Source organism: Antrostomus carolinensis, unplaced genomic scaffold (genome assembly GCF_000700745.2).
Source record: "Antrostomus carolinensis isolate BGI_N321 unplaced genomic scaffold, ASM70074v2 scaffold6510, whole genome shotgun sequence".
NCBI lineage: Eukaryota > Metazoa > Chordata > Aves > Caprimulgiformes > Caprimulgidae > Antrostomus > Antrostomus carolinensis.
Window position 1 is genome coordinate 160,408 of NW_010289005.1, and position 15,160 is coordinate 175,567.

A 15,160-nucleotide genomic window follows, 5' to 3' on the forward strand; every position below is an offset into this window, starting at 1 on the left:
TATTTTAAAAATAGTACAGGTAAAGTTAGGGCCAAAACTAAACAAAGGTGTGTATTTGATGACTCAGTCATACCAAAATTTTCCCAGACATATATAGTAATGGTGGGAATTTCAATGTTAAGAGTTATTCTCAAAAGAAAAAGGTTGCATTCTGGCAACCCTCCATTCAGAGTCTCCAGTTGCTCTTTCTGTGTGAGAGTAGAGGTAGTTTCCACCCCATTTTGTCTCTTCATCCCAGTTCCCCCATGTCATTCAATTTTGGGAAGAAATCATTGCTACCTAAATCAAATGGTAAACTTCTTGGAGTGTGGCATAGATACTGCATTATGAGCTCAGCAAAGCCTGCTAGAATTTAATATCCCTCAAACCTTACTCCTTTCAACAAAGCAATCAAAAAGTGAGCTATTGAGTAAGAACCAAACTATGGAATTCTGCAATCAAAAATCCATAAATTAAATTATTTTATGTCTGGGGCTCATCTCTGTACAGGCTCAACCATTTAAAACAGAGTTCTGCTGCAGTTCGGTGCATTCACAGGAAGAAATGCTTGTTGAATATATAATCACATTTTGTCTTAACAATTAATAATAAACGCTGTTTATTTTTACAATATATTTTAAGCCAAAATTTCTAAAAACAGCAAGAGGATTTTGTACTCCTGTTTAAAACTACTGTAGATGTTAATCAGCAAGATCAGCGATGTTTTCAATACATTATTCATGCTGAATAGTTAGCTGGTTTATGCCAATTTGATATTTTATGGAAATTACAAATACTTTGATATCCAGATACTGTGTAGGGCTTCTCCAGATGCTTATTGGCCAAAGGAATTCAGAGATGTTTATCTTTCTGTTGAATGTCCTCCAAAATTAGTCGATCCTAAAATAAGAATACAAGTACAAATGGAGAAAAATTCAGTAAGACTAAAAGAAAACTTTATTAATGTAAATTATTTTGGGAAATTATCCAAGGAAGAGAGAAAGAGAAAGCCATCAAAAATTAAAAATACAAATCATACATTTTGCTGAGAACTTTTGTATAGCTTTTTTATGAATCTAAACATGCTGCTTTGTGTTTATGTAAAAGAATTAAGTTTCTCTTTTCATAAAAGCATTTTAGCCATATCTCAACTTCAGCTACAGAAGTGAATGCCCAAAGCATTGTTCTGCATATGAACTGCAATTAACTTGTAAACATAGCTCAAAGACAACTAACACTTAAGTTCAACATAAATGTTTCTTTTTAAATTCAATTTCTACAACATTATTTACAGATTCATGCATTATTTCTCATGATATATCACTGTTCAGGTGACTAATACTTCACTTCTTACTCTCAGAATACTGCAGTTTCCTTTTAAGTTTCTTTTTTCTCTGCTGGACATAGTGAGATGTTAATTGTCACTCGCTTTCTACAACACCCCATTCAGCCATAGAGGAACTCTCTCCCATTCATTCTTTTCATTTACAGACAATTTTTATCTTCTTTTCCATGTGTCAACTCAACTATTCTGTTTTATTAAAGGACTCCCATTGACTATCTCAGTCTTGCTATGACTCCCACTGAGTTTACTGCACTTCCTCCACTAATGTTTTTCTTTTTTCTACTCCTTACTTTAGACTTGTTGAAGGATTAGTTTTTGCCAAATTTTTATATGCTTTGCATTATATAGAACAGGTATTTTTCTAGAAAATAATTATGGAAATTCTCAGATGTAAACCTCTGTTAAAATATTATTCTGAGGTGAAGCAAGACACATTTTCACAGCAGATATTTTATTGCATAGGCGGCTAAGGCAAAATACTGATGATAAATGTCAACATTTCTCATATTTTGTTGATACCCTACTTCCAATTTTGAAATACCTTTTTTGTGTTGCTTAATTTATTTCTTACTTACTGTAAATATGTAATAAGCATATATTAAGCTGAAAAAATTTCAGGAAGTGTTAAATGTTATATTATAAAATATACTTGCCTAAATGTTGTCTTTGCAGAAGTCCAGAGATGGTTATTGGATGTCTTGTTACAGATGACTGAGGGGAAGGTGATGTAAATGGGTACAACTGAGGGGTTCTAAAATCAGAAGGACCCCATGACCCCCTTCTACTATTCTGTGATCCAGATGATGTTGTAATTGAACATCCACTATGTGGTAGTCTTATAGGTGTGGATCTGTTAATTAAATTAATTAATGGATATGATTTGAGGCTACTTTCATAGTACAGAGATTTCAAAACCACTTAAATTCATGGTGCTAATATTTTAATAGAAAATGCTATAAATTAGTGTTCTACATATTCCTTATTAGATTTTTACTTCTTTAGGATTTTTTCATATTTAAAAAAGCAGAAGGTCAAAACAAGAGAATCATATGAGAATCAGAGATGGAAAACAAGAAATATTTTATATATATATTTTAAATTTGTCCTAGGAAGATATATTTGGCTTAATTATTATAGAATCATTTTAAGTTTTTTCTTGATGTTAATAATTTTCACAGTTTGAGACATTTTCAATGTTTAGACAAAAAACCTGAAAGAGCTGCTAAAAGCTGTATGAAGATGTTCAGGTGATTCAGAGAATAGCTCTTGTGTAGATACTGAGTTATCATCTCTGATTTTTGGAAGAATTATAAAGCAGACACATTGTTGCACTTTCTTACCATAAAATTACTACCCTTTGTATAAAAGTGCCATGACTGTAGATGTCAGGAACTCAGATTATCTCTGCACATTTTTTAAGGAAGTGATTTCAAAATAAAACCTTCCAACAAAAAGAAACGTATTCATATAGGTGACAGCTAGCCTGCACAATAACATTTCTTCAGATATAGAATACAACCTTTAAACATATCAATTAATAGAATATAACATTTAAATGTATAGATTAATGCAGGCCAGACAAAAGAAATTCCTGTCTCTCATAGGAGATAGTAACATCTTGAAAAGGTATTGAATTACCTTGCAGATCCTATTCTACTATTTTGGCTTGATGTTATTCCAGATGACTGAGAACTTCTGTAGGATACACTACCTGTAAGAATCAAATTTCTGAAAATTGGACTAAAGTGAATTACTCATTTTACTTAAGAAATAACTTTGGAAACAGAGATTAATACTTTAATTGGAGTATTTGGGACAAATTAATGTTTAGTTTATTCAGGAATTAATAATGGTGCACAACTATAATACACAATGAAAGATAAGGAATTAACTGACAAAATAAAGTCACCATGTCACTTGAGAAAGGATTAAAATAGCTCTAAAAATAATGTGTTTTTACAGTTTAGCACAGACAAGACATTTGCTAAGGCATGAGTTGTCTTCCAGTACCTCTTGCTGGAAGAAGATCCAGCAAAAAAGAAAGTTATTTAAAGTCCTCAGCACTACTCTAACAGAAGGTAAAGGTGAAAAATTGTCTTTAGTCTCAATAGATTAATCCTGCATAAAGCTTAGCTGTCATGAAAACACCATATCACACCATCCCTGCAGATCTTGATTTCAAGTTAAACACATATGCTGGTTTCTTTCACCTTCTCTCATTTATTAGACTATTATTAGACTATCACAATAGCTCTGCTGAGGTGCCCCAGTTCTTCAGCTATTCTTTTTTGCCTCAACCATCTCTGAGAAAGAAACTTCCTTTAGTGTACCACTAAATCATTGTTTCTACTTGCCCTTAGTTTTGCAAGTGAGCTTTGATTCAGGTTTGTCCACTGCAAAACTTTATGGGTTGATTCTGAAATGTGCTGAACACACAACTGTTCTACATATAATTTTACTGTCTAATTAAATATCTATTCATATTTAGACACAATAAAAAAATCAGTTAACCTCAACTCTCACTGTCTTGTCCATAAATTTACAGGCAAGCATGCATTTAGGAATGAACTGAATATGTAAATCAGACATAACATAGAAAAAGCAATTTTTGCTCCTTCATCACAAATAAATTGCAACTGTATTTATCTTTGTTTTGGGACGTTTACACCATGTAAAAACACAGTGCTAAAAGCTCCTTATGTGGCTTGAGATGGATTCTATTAACTGCTGAAGCCAGGTGAAAGGCTGTCTGAGAATGGACTGTTATAGAAACATGCTGAATGCAAAACCAAGAATGGGAGACACATGAATGGTAGACCTGCAGAGCATTAGGATTTTTAACATGATGTTATGGACAATATTAATCTCTAGTAACTATAAACAAATATAATTATAAAGGTTAATAGAGGGTCAACAACATATATTACAAGTGCGCCTGTTTTGTTCAACCATACACGAAATTACAGTTTTTTCTTTGCAATTGTTGACTCTGCTCAGCAAAAATGATTTTGGTTATAAGTAATTATTCACAGAATAGAGAAAGATTTAACTTCATTACTAGGAAGACTTACTTCATTCTTCATTTTTAACCATTTCCCATGATGTCTACACAATAAGTTCGTCATACTTCAACATAATTTAGGTTTTCTCAGTAAACTGCTAATGTATGGATTTTAACTTAGTAATCCTCTTAAGTTGCAAACCATATTTTTACTCACCCATACGTCCATCTTGCGGTGGAGTTATTAATGACAATCTTGTTGGACCAGTCGGTGTCTCAGGCTAAGTGAATGGCAACGTATTAATTACAGTGTGATAAGTCTGTTAATTATTAAGATATTTTAAGCAACAGTGTTGCATTTTTGTAGTCTATAAAGCCTGCAGATTTCTGGCGCTCTCTGCTGCCAGTTTAGTTCATAGCACTAAAATGCAAAACCTCAGAATTAAATTACTATTTTTTAGAGATCTATAGGAGGAGGGGAAGATACATGAGGTTTAGTTTTATTCCAGGAAGTCCTCTCTGTCACATTCAGATAAGAAAAATATCAGACACTTACATCATTTTCTGAGCTGCGATTCCACTCTTAAGCTAGTAACTGTTCCTGGATGTTAACTCTCCTAATCAGAATACTAATACAGAAAAGTTCCTGCCTTCATTCTCATCCCAGAGATGTCAATCAAAGCTTGCAATTCCCTACTTCAACATCAGGTTCTAACACTGCTTTCATTCAGATCATTGACCTCTACACCTAGTTTTTTCTCTAATATGTGAAGGTACTATACACATGTTGATGCCCTTGAGCATAGATAGAAGATCATCTGGTCAAGCAGCAGACAAAATTGTTTGTGAAAGGTGAAAGATAATGACTGGCTTGATTTGTGACTTAAAAAAAAAATCTTGTAAGTGTCATATATGAAATTTTGGGAAAGTTTTGAAAATCAGTGCAACATGAAATTAAGAGTGCCAAGTGATTCAGCTCTTATAACTTCAGACATCTGCAATGACAGCATTTACATCCAGCCTGATGCCCTGAAATTCCCTTTATGGTCAAGTAAGAGGAAGAGGAATGAGAGTTTGCTTTAGAATTAGATGAATCACACATACTAATCCATAGGTATTACCTATATATAGGTTTTTGATTGGATATAACCAATTCATAGGTTATAAAGGAAACCCTGAGATACTCGTGTAGATCTGCACTGCAGGCCTCTACATGAGGCTGGTGAAGGTGGAAATTTACATTCCTTAATATATTAGAACTTACATTTAATTGCAAGTCTCAGTTTCATGCTTTAGCAACACTTATTTTGGAAACAGTTACAACATTTTTGTAATATAAACATACTGAGATTTCAAGAATTTGCCATTTAATTCAGCATCAGAAGTTTAAAAACCTATATATAGCATATGGAAAATATCATTCCAGAAATCAATGTTGTGATTTATTTCCTTTTGATTCATTTTTGGGAAGAATCTGACTACTACTACTAAGAATTAGACATAGCTGAAACCAGCATGTAGATAAGAATTGTTTTGAATGGGACGGGGGATCCTATTTTTTGCAGTATTAAGAGGGTAGGGTATCCAACTATCTATCTATCTATCTATCTATCTATCTATCTATCTAAACATATATACAAAAAAACCACTTACTTTCCTCATTGGTGAAGGAACAGGATCAATCTCCATCGATTCCATTCTTACAACAAAGGTCAAAATAAGTATGACATTGTAATTAAAATATCACATGCATTATAATGACTAAAATTATGCTCTCATGTTAAATTTGACTAATATTGGAAAACCATAATGCATAATGCAAAACACATATGAGTATTTAGGACTTGTTCCAAAACCCACTAGCAGTAAGAAAAATCTATTAATTAATTCTGAGCTTTAGTTTAGACATTTACAGAGAAAGTTATTTTGTGATTAGCATTGTTATTCTTGTATTTAATTCAGAATAAATATGCTTATTTAAATATTTTTCATCAGTCTCCATAGCAAGGGCATTCTGCAATTTTAGTTTTTATAAAAAATAAAGTCACAGTCAACAGTTAACAGGTATAGAAATCTTTTAGCTTAAGCAAGCTGTATGTTCAACTTATTTAAAATTTAATGAGCCTTACTGGAGTTCATCCCATCTAACTTCAGACAACTACAATGTAGCTATAGGTGTCTGTACAAGTAATTTATCTTTTTCCCATAGTTCTTCACTAATTAATCAATCTATCTATCCAGAAAGTCTTTAGAATAAGGTGCATCATGCCTTAGAATTTTTTCCAGTGAGTACAGAGGCAATCTATACAAGTAGTTATGTGCACTTGGATAGAGAAGATTCTCCCAAGTTCTTTCATACTTACAGAGTTTGCAGAAACAAAACACAAAATCAGAAAACTACTTATTGTAAAATCACTATAAAAGAAAAGGTTTTGTGTATAAAATATCCACATGCTGTCACTGTTAAGATTTTCACTGAAAATTAACAGATTTGTACCTACAGTTCAGAAGTGGAAGGATGACTAGGATGAAGAGAACATGAAGAATAACCATTCTGTTTTCTTGAAGGAACTAAAGTCAGCAATAAATTTAATGTTAGAACATAGCTATATCCAGTGATATGCATTGCATAGTTAGTATCTTAAACCAATGTTTCTTACTGGAAAGTGGATTTCTACTTGTATTGGAAAATGGTAGTGGTGTAGTTTGTTCAGGAGGTTTCATACTAAAGGGGAAACAGAAGAAACAGCTATAGATTGAAAGCTGGTTTGGTTAGTTCATTTATCGAGTTGTTCAATAAAGCATAAAATCAAAGCATTTTATCTATCAAAAGCTGGTTTTAACATGACACTATTTGCCTTGAAGCAAAATAACAGTCCATTTAATAAGCTATTAACTACTTCTCTATATCATAATGTCTCTATCAGTCATTACATTCCCAACCATAGCAATTTAGGATAACATTATGGCAAAGTACTTTATGGAACAATAGTTATTAAAATACAACTATTAACTACAGTTGAGCCAAAAATCTTCATTTTGATGTATAAATTTCCCAAACATTAAAAAATCTAGTTACCAAAAGAAATGTTGGCATACTTATGCTGTTCACCAACAGCTACATAAAACTGATACCTTTGCCCATAATCATACATAGGAGGAAGATGTCTACTGGGCATGCAAGGAGAAGCTCTACTTTCTTGGTAGAACTCTGAAAAATCTGAAATTCAGTAAGAACTCTGTATTTGGTATAACTGAGATGCTATTTATTTGAGATGCAGACAAGGAAAAGGAGGCAGTGGATAAAAATGTATAAACTATGATAATCTACCATGTACATAGTTTCCTTTATACTGTTTTTTCTTTCAGTAATATTGCACCAAGAAGCATAAGAGACCATAATACAGTATTAGGTGCACATCAGAATCAAGAGTGAGTCTATACTGAAAAAACACAGAAAAGGAATATAGATCACCAAAATTTTGCAATAAATTTCTGGCTTCGTGCACTGGCTTATTAAGGACATTTCAGCATCATTGATCACTGGTGTTCATAGAGGGGCATTTATGAAGGGCTTCTCTCAAGAAGATGGATCTACAGGGAGAAGTACATTGTAACTGTATACTAAGTACTATTGCTACCTGTCTTCCCTAAAAGGGAAAAGCAGACTAAGTCTGTTAGGTTTTTTCCCCAATAGTTTTTGAAATCTTAAAAAATGGGAAGGATACAACAGGACATAGAAAAAAATGTTATATGGAAAATGTAATAATTTCATAACAGGTGGATAACTCTGATATCTCTTTTGTTTTGTTTTATGTAAGAAGATTTTTTAAACAGTAATAAGATAGTACATTTTTTATTCATTAATTCAATTTAAACACTAAATTTAACATCAATTTAGAGTGCCAGATAGGCCACATGGACTTTAAAGTAGAGATAAGTGTGATTAATTCAAGTAAGTACAACACAAATAATGTTAAAAGGGAAACAGCAACAAAAAAGGTGAGAAGAGTGCAGAAACATTATTAGTAATGCCCCCTTCAATTTAATCTTGCAACTACTCCTGTTCAATATACTCCGTGATGACTCAGGGATAGCTGGCAGTTTGTGAAATCTGAAGACAGAAAGTTCTGAAGATAGAAAGTTACATCAATACTGAGAAGAACTACACAATTATTTTAAAAATTTGATATTTTCAAACAAAAAAATTGTAATAAAATTTAATGAAATGAAAAGTAATAGTACAGAGTGCATTTAGGGATCAATAAGAACTTTGGCTTTAAATTGGAAATAAAATTAAAAGATTAAGGTGTATCAGTCAACGAGCAGGGGGATAACAATAAGCTACTTCTTGGCCATGTCTTTGATGCATTTGCGAAAAAGACTAATTTAGGATGAGTCAAGAAGTTGATTTTTTTACTAGAAACAGAGAAGTTGAGAATCATGTTACAAAACTCTTGCAATTTTTTAAATGGACTAGATGGTAGGAAAGATATCATAGTACTTTCCAGACTGATGCTCTAAAGCTCATTGGAAAAAACACAAACATGTTAATGTAAATGAAAACAGAAATTTTAGCACTGAATATCTATATGACAGGGACTGCTAAAAGTAGCTACTGACTTGAATTTAAAAATAAAAGGATTTCTTTCTGATAGGCTAGATTAATGTGAAGAAAATGGACCTGATGACAGAAATAATTTATTTCTGTAAAAATACATTTCTTCTATTTATATAACACAATATATGAGAAAGGCAAAAAAGCATGATTTTTTTATTGTTTTCAATTACTGTAGTCTGATTACCAAGACTATTTCTCGTTTACTTTTACTGTATTAAACATCTTACCATTGTATCTGGTGCATTTGTTGTGTTACTTTCTTGAGAGATTCTTCCAACTTTACCGTCTGTGAGATAATCATAAGTTTAAACAAAATCTATTTGTGTGATATACAACCTAATTTTCATACAAGTAAACTGTTGAAAGGCTGTTTTCTATTGTTTTTAATCTTAGTTATCATTGCTATTCCAGATTTACTGGGACAAGACTATAGCTGTTATATGGATCCCTTAAACACTCAGTCTGAAAAAAATATGCTTCTTTTTGACAGTTACAGATTTATTTGATTATATTTTGTTAAGTGTGCTGGTAATACTGGATAAATTAATACAAAGAAAAATGCTTACAAATAGTTTGCTTTTATCTTGCTTCCTCTTTTCCATATCTGATATAAAAGTTATGTTGTATTTAATATGGAATTATCTGGAAAAGATACTGATAACTGTACAAAATACTGTTCCCATATTTCTCATTTCAGATTTAAAATGTATTTGGTTCTTTGCAGTATCTATTTGTAATAAGCTCATGTGAAGAGTATTTCCTATTATATTATAGACACAAACAAAAATATCTCTGTTAAAAAATGTTATGAGCTTGCAAAATTGAAGAACATTATGGTCAAGATCATTAGGTCAGCTCCCTAGCATGGGTATTTTTTACAGTTTTTCATTGCATGATCATACATTATATTTTAGGTAGGACATAAAAATTTACTCAAGAGCCTCAATACTGCATCTATATTTATCCTTAATTTCCATTGTGTGACCTTAGTCCTTCATTACTTAAAACTATTCATATTTTGATTGACAATTTAACAATTTTCTTGTTAACTTTTCATGCTCACAATATTATTTGAATTCTTTAATAACATTACCTGATATATCTTTATAAAATCTTATTATTTGTGGGAGATATTATACTCTTTTTGCAGATCTGAAACTCCACAAAACAGATTTAAGACAAAATCTAATATATACAAGATCTGCGGTTTTTTATATTCTTTTTTCTTTTTCCTAATGGGACCTAGGTTTGCTTAAGAGAGTGACCAGCACAGATGTCAGGAACAGCTTACTTTACCCTGTTACTCTGTAGGACTGGATTATTTTAAGGTCAAAATGCCTTAAAGAAGGTGAATAACTATTTGGTTTTCAATACCATGGGGTCTAGACTTGCCAGGAATATGGACATCAAGTGCCCACACCACACACCACCATCTGCACCCCAGAATCTGTACAGCTCCCAGAACCAACATCAAAGAAGCTTTTATCAAGGTCATGAGAGCTGTTGGTTGACAGTGGCAAGGATGACATACTAGAAATAAGGAAGGGGACCACAAACAAGGTAGTCAAGCATGAGAACCCGGTCGTGAATTTCCTTATGCAGTACTCTGCCATTCCCAAAGGCCAAGACCTGCAGAGTGGAGAATGGCAGGAAGAAGCACTTGTGTTACAGGGTAGACCTGTGCTTCCTCACCTCCCCAGGAGTTATTGCCATTTGCCAAACTCTTTATACTGTGAATCATTCTCACTCCATCCTTTTCCCACTCACCTTCGTCTCTAAACCAGTGGAAGGAAGAATCAATAGAGATAAAGACCCTGAGTGTGAGCATCTACTCCCACTCTCTCATCCTGTGTGCCTCTGCCAGATGTGATCTAAAGCTGGCAGATTCCACAACTCCTTCAGAATCCCTCCCAGGAGCTCTGAAAGAGGCAGCATCACTAACTGAAACACACAGGAAGGAGATAGGTATATAATTGCACAGGGATACTCTTCTCTTCCTTGCTCACCTCAGCCTCACTCTGAAACCATTTCTCCACCAGAACAGCCTCACCAGTGCTAGCCACAGGGTGTTTAAGACAACCGGCCTCTTCTGACCCTGATCCAATGCAGGCTGTTTTAAAATACTAGCAAATACATAGAATGGACAAAACAACAACAAAAAACACCCCAACCTGTGTGCCATTGAAATAGCAACCAACTAAATCTTCATCTGTTTCTGAACTGTCACTTAAACACTTCCCTTAGGTCAAGCACTGTCCCTGAGTACTTTACAACCACTGTTAAACGAGTACCTCAACAGTAAATAACTTTGAAACTTACCATCAAAAAGTATCAAAACTCTGCACAGATTTTTTGGAAATAACATTTCCATTTATGGAAAATTCTATTAAGAACTTTATTTTACTTTGTCTATAGGTTTCAGTTTTACCATCTGGACTCAGTACAATAAATTAGAAGGGGGCATAAAATCAGTTCCTCTATGGCCTGGCTTTGAAAGCAGGACACGACCTTGAAAGAACTACCCACTCCACAGTACACTAGGACTGATCCCAAAATGCAGTCACGAACAACAGGGGAGAACGGGCCACAAAGCGCTTAAGTTTCCAAGCTGTTCTATCCATGAGAACCACGTCAGATGCTCTCCTCACACAAAATGGCCAATTAGCCAGCTATATCAGTTTGCCTCTATCATTTTATACATAGGGAACCTACTGAGGGGTTGATTCACCGACCAGTATTGACAAGTAGCTTTAAGTAATATACCTGGCCGTGTCCTTAGACATGAATGAAATAGCCAAATATTTTATCAAAGACTCAGAATTAGCTGAGAAATGAAAAATATATTTTTTTCCAAGCTACAGAAGAAGAGGTATAGTCACAACTTCAGTACTGGTTCTCCACACAATAATTAATGCTATTTCTCTTCCCATTGAGCTATCCCTAATTCAGGGTACTAGCCCTTAGTCTGGTTCTCCATTGCTCAAGCTTCTAATTTAGTTTATCAGCCCTAGTTTTCTTTTCTTCTAGGCTTATCATCTGAGCACCACTCTCTCTCTTCCACTTTCTCCTGCATACAGTGAACTGGTTTCTTCTCTCCCTGTCCTTTGACTGTCCATTTAATCTCAGTCATCCCACAACTAACATCTGTTTTATTAAATAATAGTAACCATAATTAATAAAGTCCTCACAGATTTTAAACAATTAAAACTTGGTATTTATAGTGACAGAAATTAGGCAATCCTGATAAATTATTCTAAGTATTATAATAAAAGGTAAATATATTTTCTAAAAATAAACTAAAGTAATAAGGCAACCATATGCAACAAAAATAAGAAAATCACAATGAGAGTTACCTTTTGTTTGTGGTATGCTAATAAATGCTTACGATGTTTTTCTTGAAATTCTGAAATCTAAAAATAAGTGCAGTTATATCAATCTTCATCTGATTACATTTATGCAACCTCAGCAAAAAAGTGAACTACTTCACAGTATTCAGATTTTTCTATATTTTAATAATTATTTAACATATCTTCTTCAAATCCTCTCCAACAAAACATTCCAAGTTATTACCACTGATAGATAAAGTCTTATAAAGTTTATTTAATCTAGTATGATCTACCCTAGAGTTGGTAGATTTATTTCACTGAATTTGTATTTTAACACTGTGTTCAATAGCAAGGTAAAGATACTGGAAGACCAGTTTAGCTGCAGTGTTTCTTATGCATTAGTGCTAAGCAAACACATAAAATTAATGGCAACATAAAAAGTAATGTGTCTTACTGGCAGTTATATCTTGCCTTGTAAAAATATCCTGTTAATTAAAAAATAATTGTTAGACACACTGTCTGGTGGCGCGTAAGCACTTCTTATGTCCAAATGAGGATCATAAACCACGACAGGTTAAAAGTAAAAACATACAAGGTAGGCAAGACAAGAGCTTGAGGAACAAATTGCTATAGGCAATAACTTATTAATAAATCTTTCTTCTCACATTTAAGAAAACTGTCAGAAAAACTGTAGGGATAGAGACAACTAAGAAACACTCAGAGAAGATAAACCCATAGTGGAGTATCTAACTGAAATGGTTACTTTTTATTCACAGTAGAAGTGTCTGGGAGATTCCTATTGGATGCTCATCAAAGGATCAGAAGTGTCTTCAGAAGAACTGATGGAAGAAAGAGCCACTCAAAAAGTACTGGCTCTGAGCTGCCTCCCACCACACAGAAATGAGGTCTTGGGTCTATTCAAGTGAAACCTGTGAAAATGTCGATTCAGTGCTCAGCACCAGTCAAAAAAGCAAATCAGATCTCAGAAGTGGTTTTTAAAAGGGAATAGAATAGGGAATACCATTCTTGCACTTTAAAAAAAAAAAAAGTGTGTTACTATATCCTGAGTCTGCTTAACATCTCAGAAAGGATTTAGTAAATCTGGAAATAGGTCAGATTAATCTGAGGTATGTAAGAGCTTCAGTAAAAGAATGGTCACATAGAGTATGAGTCTTGATGGCTGAACAAAAGACCGTAGAAGGGATGTACTAGCAGTCTAAAACTAAGGATTAGCACAGATAGAGTACATGGGAATGGTTATTTTTTTTTTTTCCTATAATGGGAATCAAGAGTATCAAATGAAACAAGCTGGTTAAAACATGAAAAATTAAACCATCATCACACAGAGTATAACCTATGGGCCTTCCTTCCATAGTATGTGATAGCTGCTAAATATTCAGAAAACAACTTGACAATCACATGAGGAAAGATATCCACCAAAAGCCTTTGAATGCAAAGGCACCAACCCCACCTTGAGAAATCCCTGTGCCACAAACTGTTGAAGGCTAGGAGGCTGTTCTGAAGACACATCACTACTACATGGCAGCCTTGTTCTTATATGCTTTCCTAAGAACTGATTGTTGTGACAGAATATTAGAACAGATAAACCTTTGCCCTAACAGAGGGCAAGCTGCTCTTATGTCTTTTGATGCTGGTAGAAGTTCTGAACATACCTTAATGACTTAATTACACGTTAATATGTTTCCCATAGGTTATCTCAGGCTACAGAAAACCCACCTTAGTATTTTGAGATCGTATACTTTTTGTCCTTTCTTTGACACATTACAGAAGTTTGTATTCACCTGTGGTTGGTGGTATAGCTGTCTGTATTTGTTCAGTACACAGAATAACTGCTGATCATTGTACATGCTGTTAAAAAGTGCGTATGGAAGGCTGGAGAAAGGCTTCCTGTTTACCTTGTGTCACCTACGCATCTTAGGAGGAGGAGCGATGATCAGAGGGCTGGAGCACCTCTCCTATGAAGACAGGCTGAGACAGTTGAGGCTGTTCAGCCTGGAGAAGAGAAGGCTTCAGGGAGACATTCTAGCTGCCTTCCAGTACCTGAAGGGGCTACAGGAAGGGTGGGGAGGCACTTTTGAGAAGGGCAGGGAGTGACAGAACAAGGGGTGATGGCTTTAAACTGGAAGAGGTGAGATTGAGGTGAGATCTGATGAAGAAATTCTTTCCTGTGAGGGTGATGAGACACTGGAACAGGTTGCCCAGAGAAGCTGTGGATGCCCCTCCCTGGAAGTGTTCAAGGCCAGGTTGAATGAGGCTCTGAGCAACCTGGTCTAGTGGAAGGTGTCCCTGCTGACGGCAGGGGGGTTGGAACTGGATGATCTTCAAGGTCTTTTCCAACCCATAACATGGGACCATGCTCAGCTTTGGAGAAGTTTGTGAAGCACAGAGTAGAGCAGATGTGAATTCATAATAACTACTGAAGAAAGCAGGTGATCTTCCCTGGGCTACTTTTCTGATGGAACAGCAAGCTCACCACAAGATCAAACAAGTACCAGCCCAAAGGAGATAAGAATACACAAAGGAGGTTGTAGGTGAATTCAGGGAGAATGTACTACTACAGTTCAACCTAGAGTGGTTGAAACTGCCATTGAAATGAACAGTAAGAGGGACAAGGACAAGTCTCAAAGTCAAGCTGAAGAGATGCAGAAAATGAGGAGGCAATGCGAATTTATATGTATTCATTTAATCCCAACAGCTACTACAGTTCTGACCCGAAAATAAGCCTGAAGGAAGGCATCCTGCCTGGAGTTTACAGAAGGCAGGGAGGAAATTTTCCTTGAAAACTTTTATTACATCTGTCCGAAAAAAAACAGACCTCGTTAAGGTTTTTTTGCTTTTGCTTTTTTTCTTTTTTTTTTTTTTTTTTT

At 34.4% G+C, this 15,160-nt stretch overlaps 1 protein-coding gene across 1 annotated transcript in view; it reads right to left on the bottom strand.

The window, feature by feature from the left end:
- Positions 1–841: 841 nt before the first annotated feature.
- Positions 842–15,160, bottom strand: part of RNF212 (ring finger protein 212) — a 20,456-nt gene continuing 6,137 nt past the window's right edge. The window contains exons 5-13 of the mRNA XM_029085086.1: positions 12,300–12,356; positions 9,174–9,232; positions 6,986–7,050; positions 6,827–6,896; positions 5,979–6,024; positions 4,543–4,606; positions 2,963–3,035; positions 1,978–2,174; positions 842–879 (exon numbers count right to left, since the gene is read on the bottom strand). Coding sequence (XP_028940919.1) covers positions 842–879; positions 1,978–2,174; positions 2,963–3,035; positions 4,543–4,606; positions 5,979–6,024; positions 6,827–6,896; positions 6,986–7,050; positions 9,174–9,232; positions 12,300–12,356 — 669 coding nt within the window. The remainder of the gene's footprint in view (positions 880–1,977; positions 2,175–2,962; positions 3,036–4,542; positions 4,607–5,978; positions 6,025–6,826; positions 6,897–6,985; positions 7,051–9,173; positions 9,233–12,299; positions 12,357–15,160) is intronic.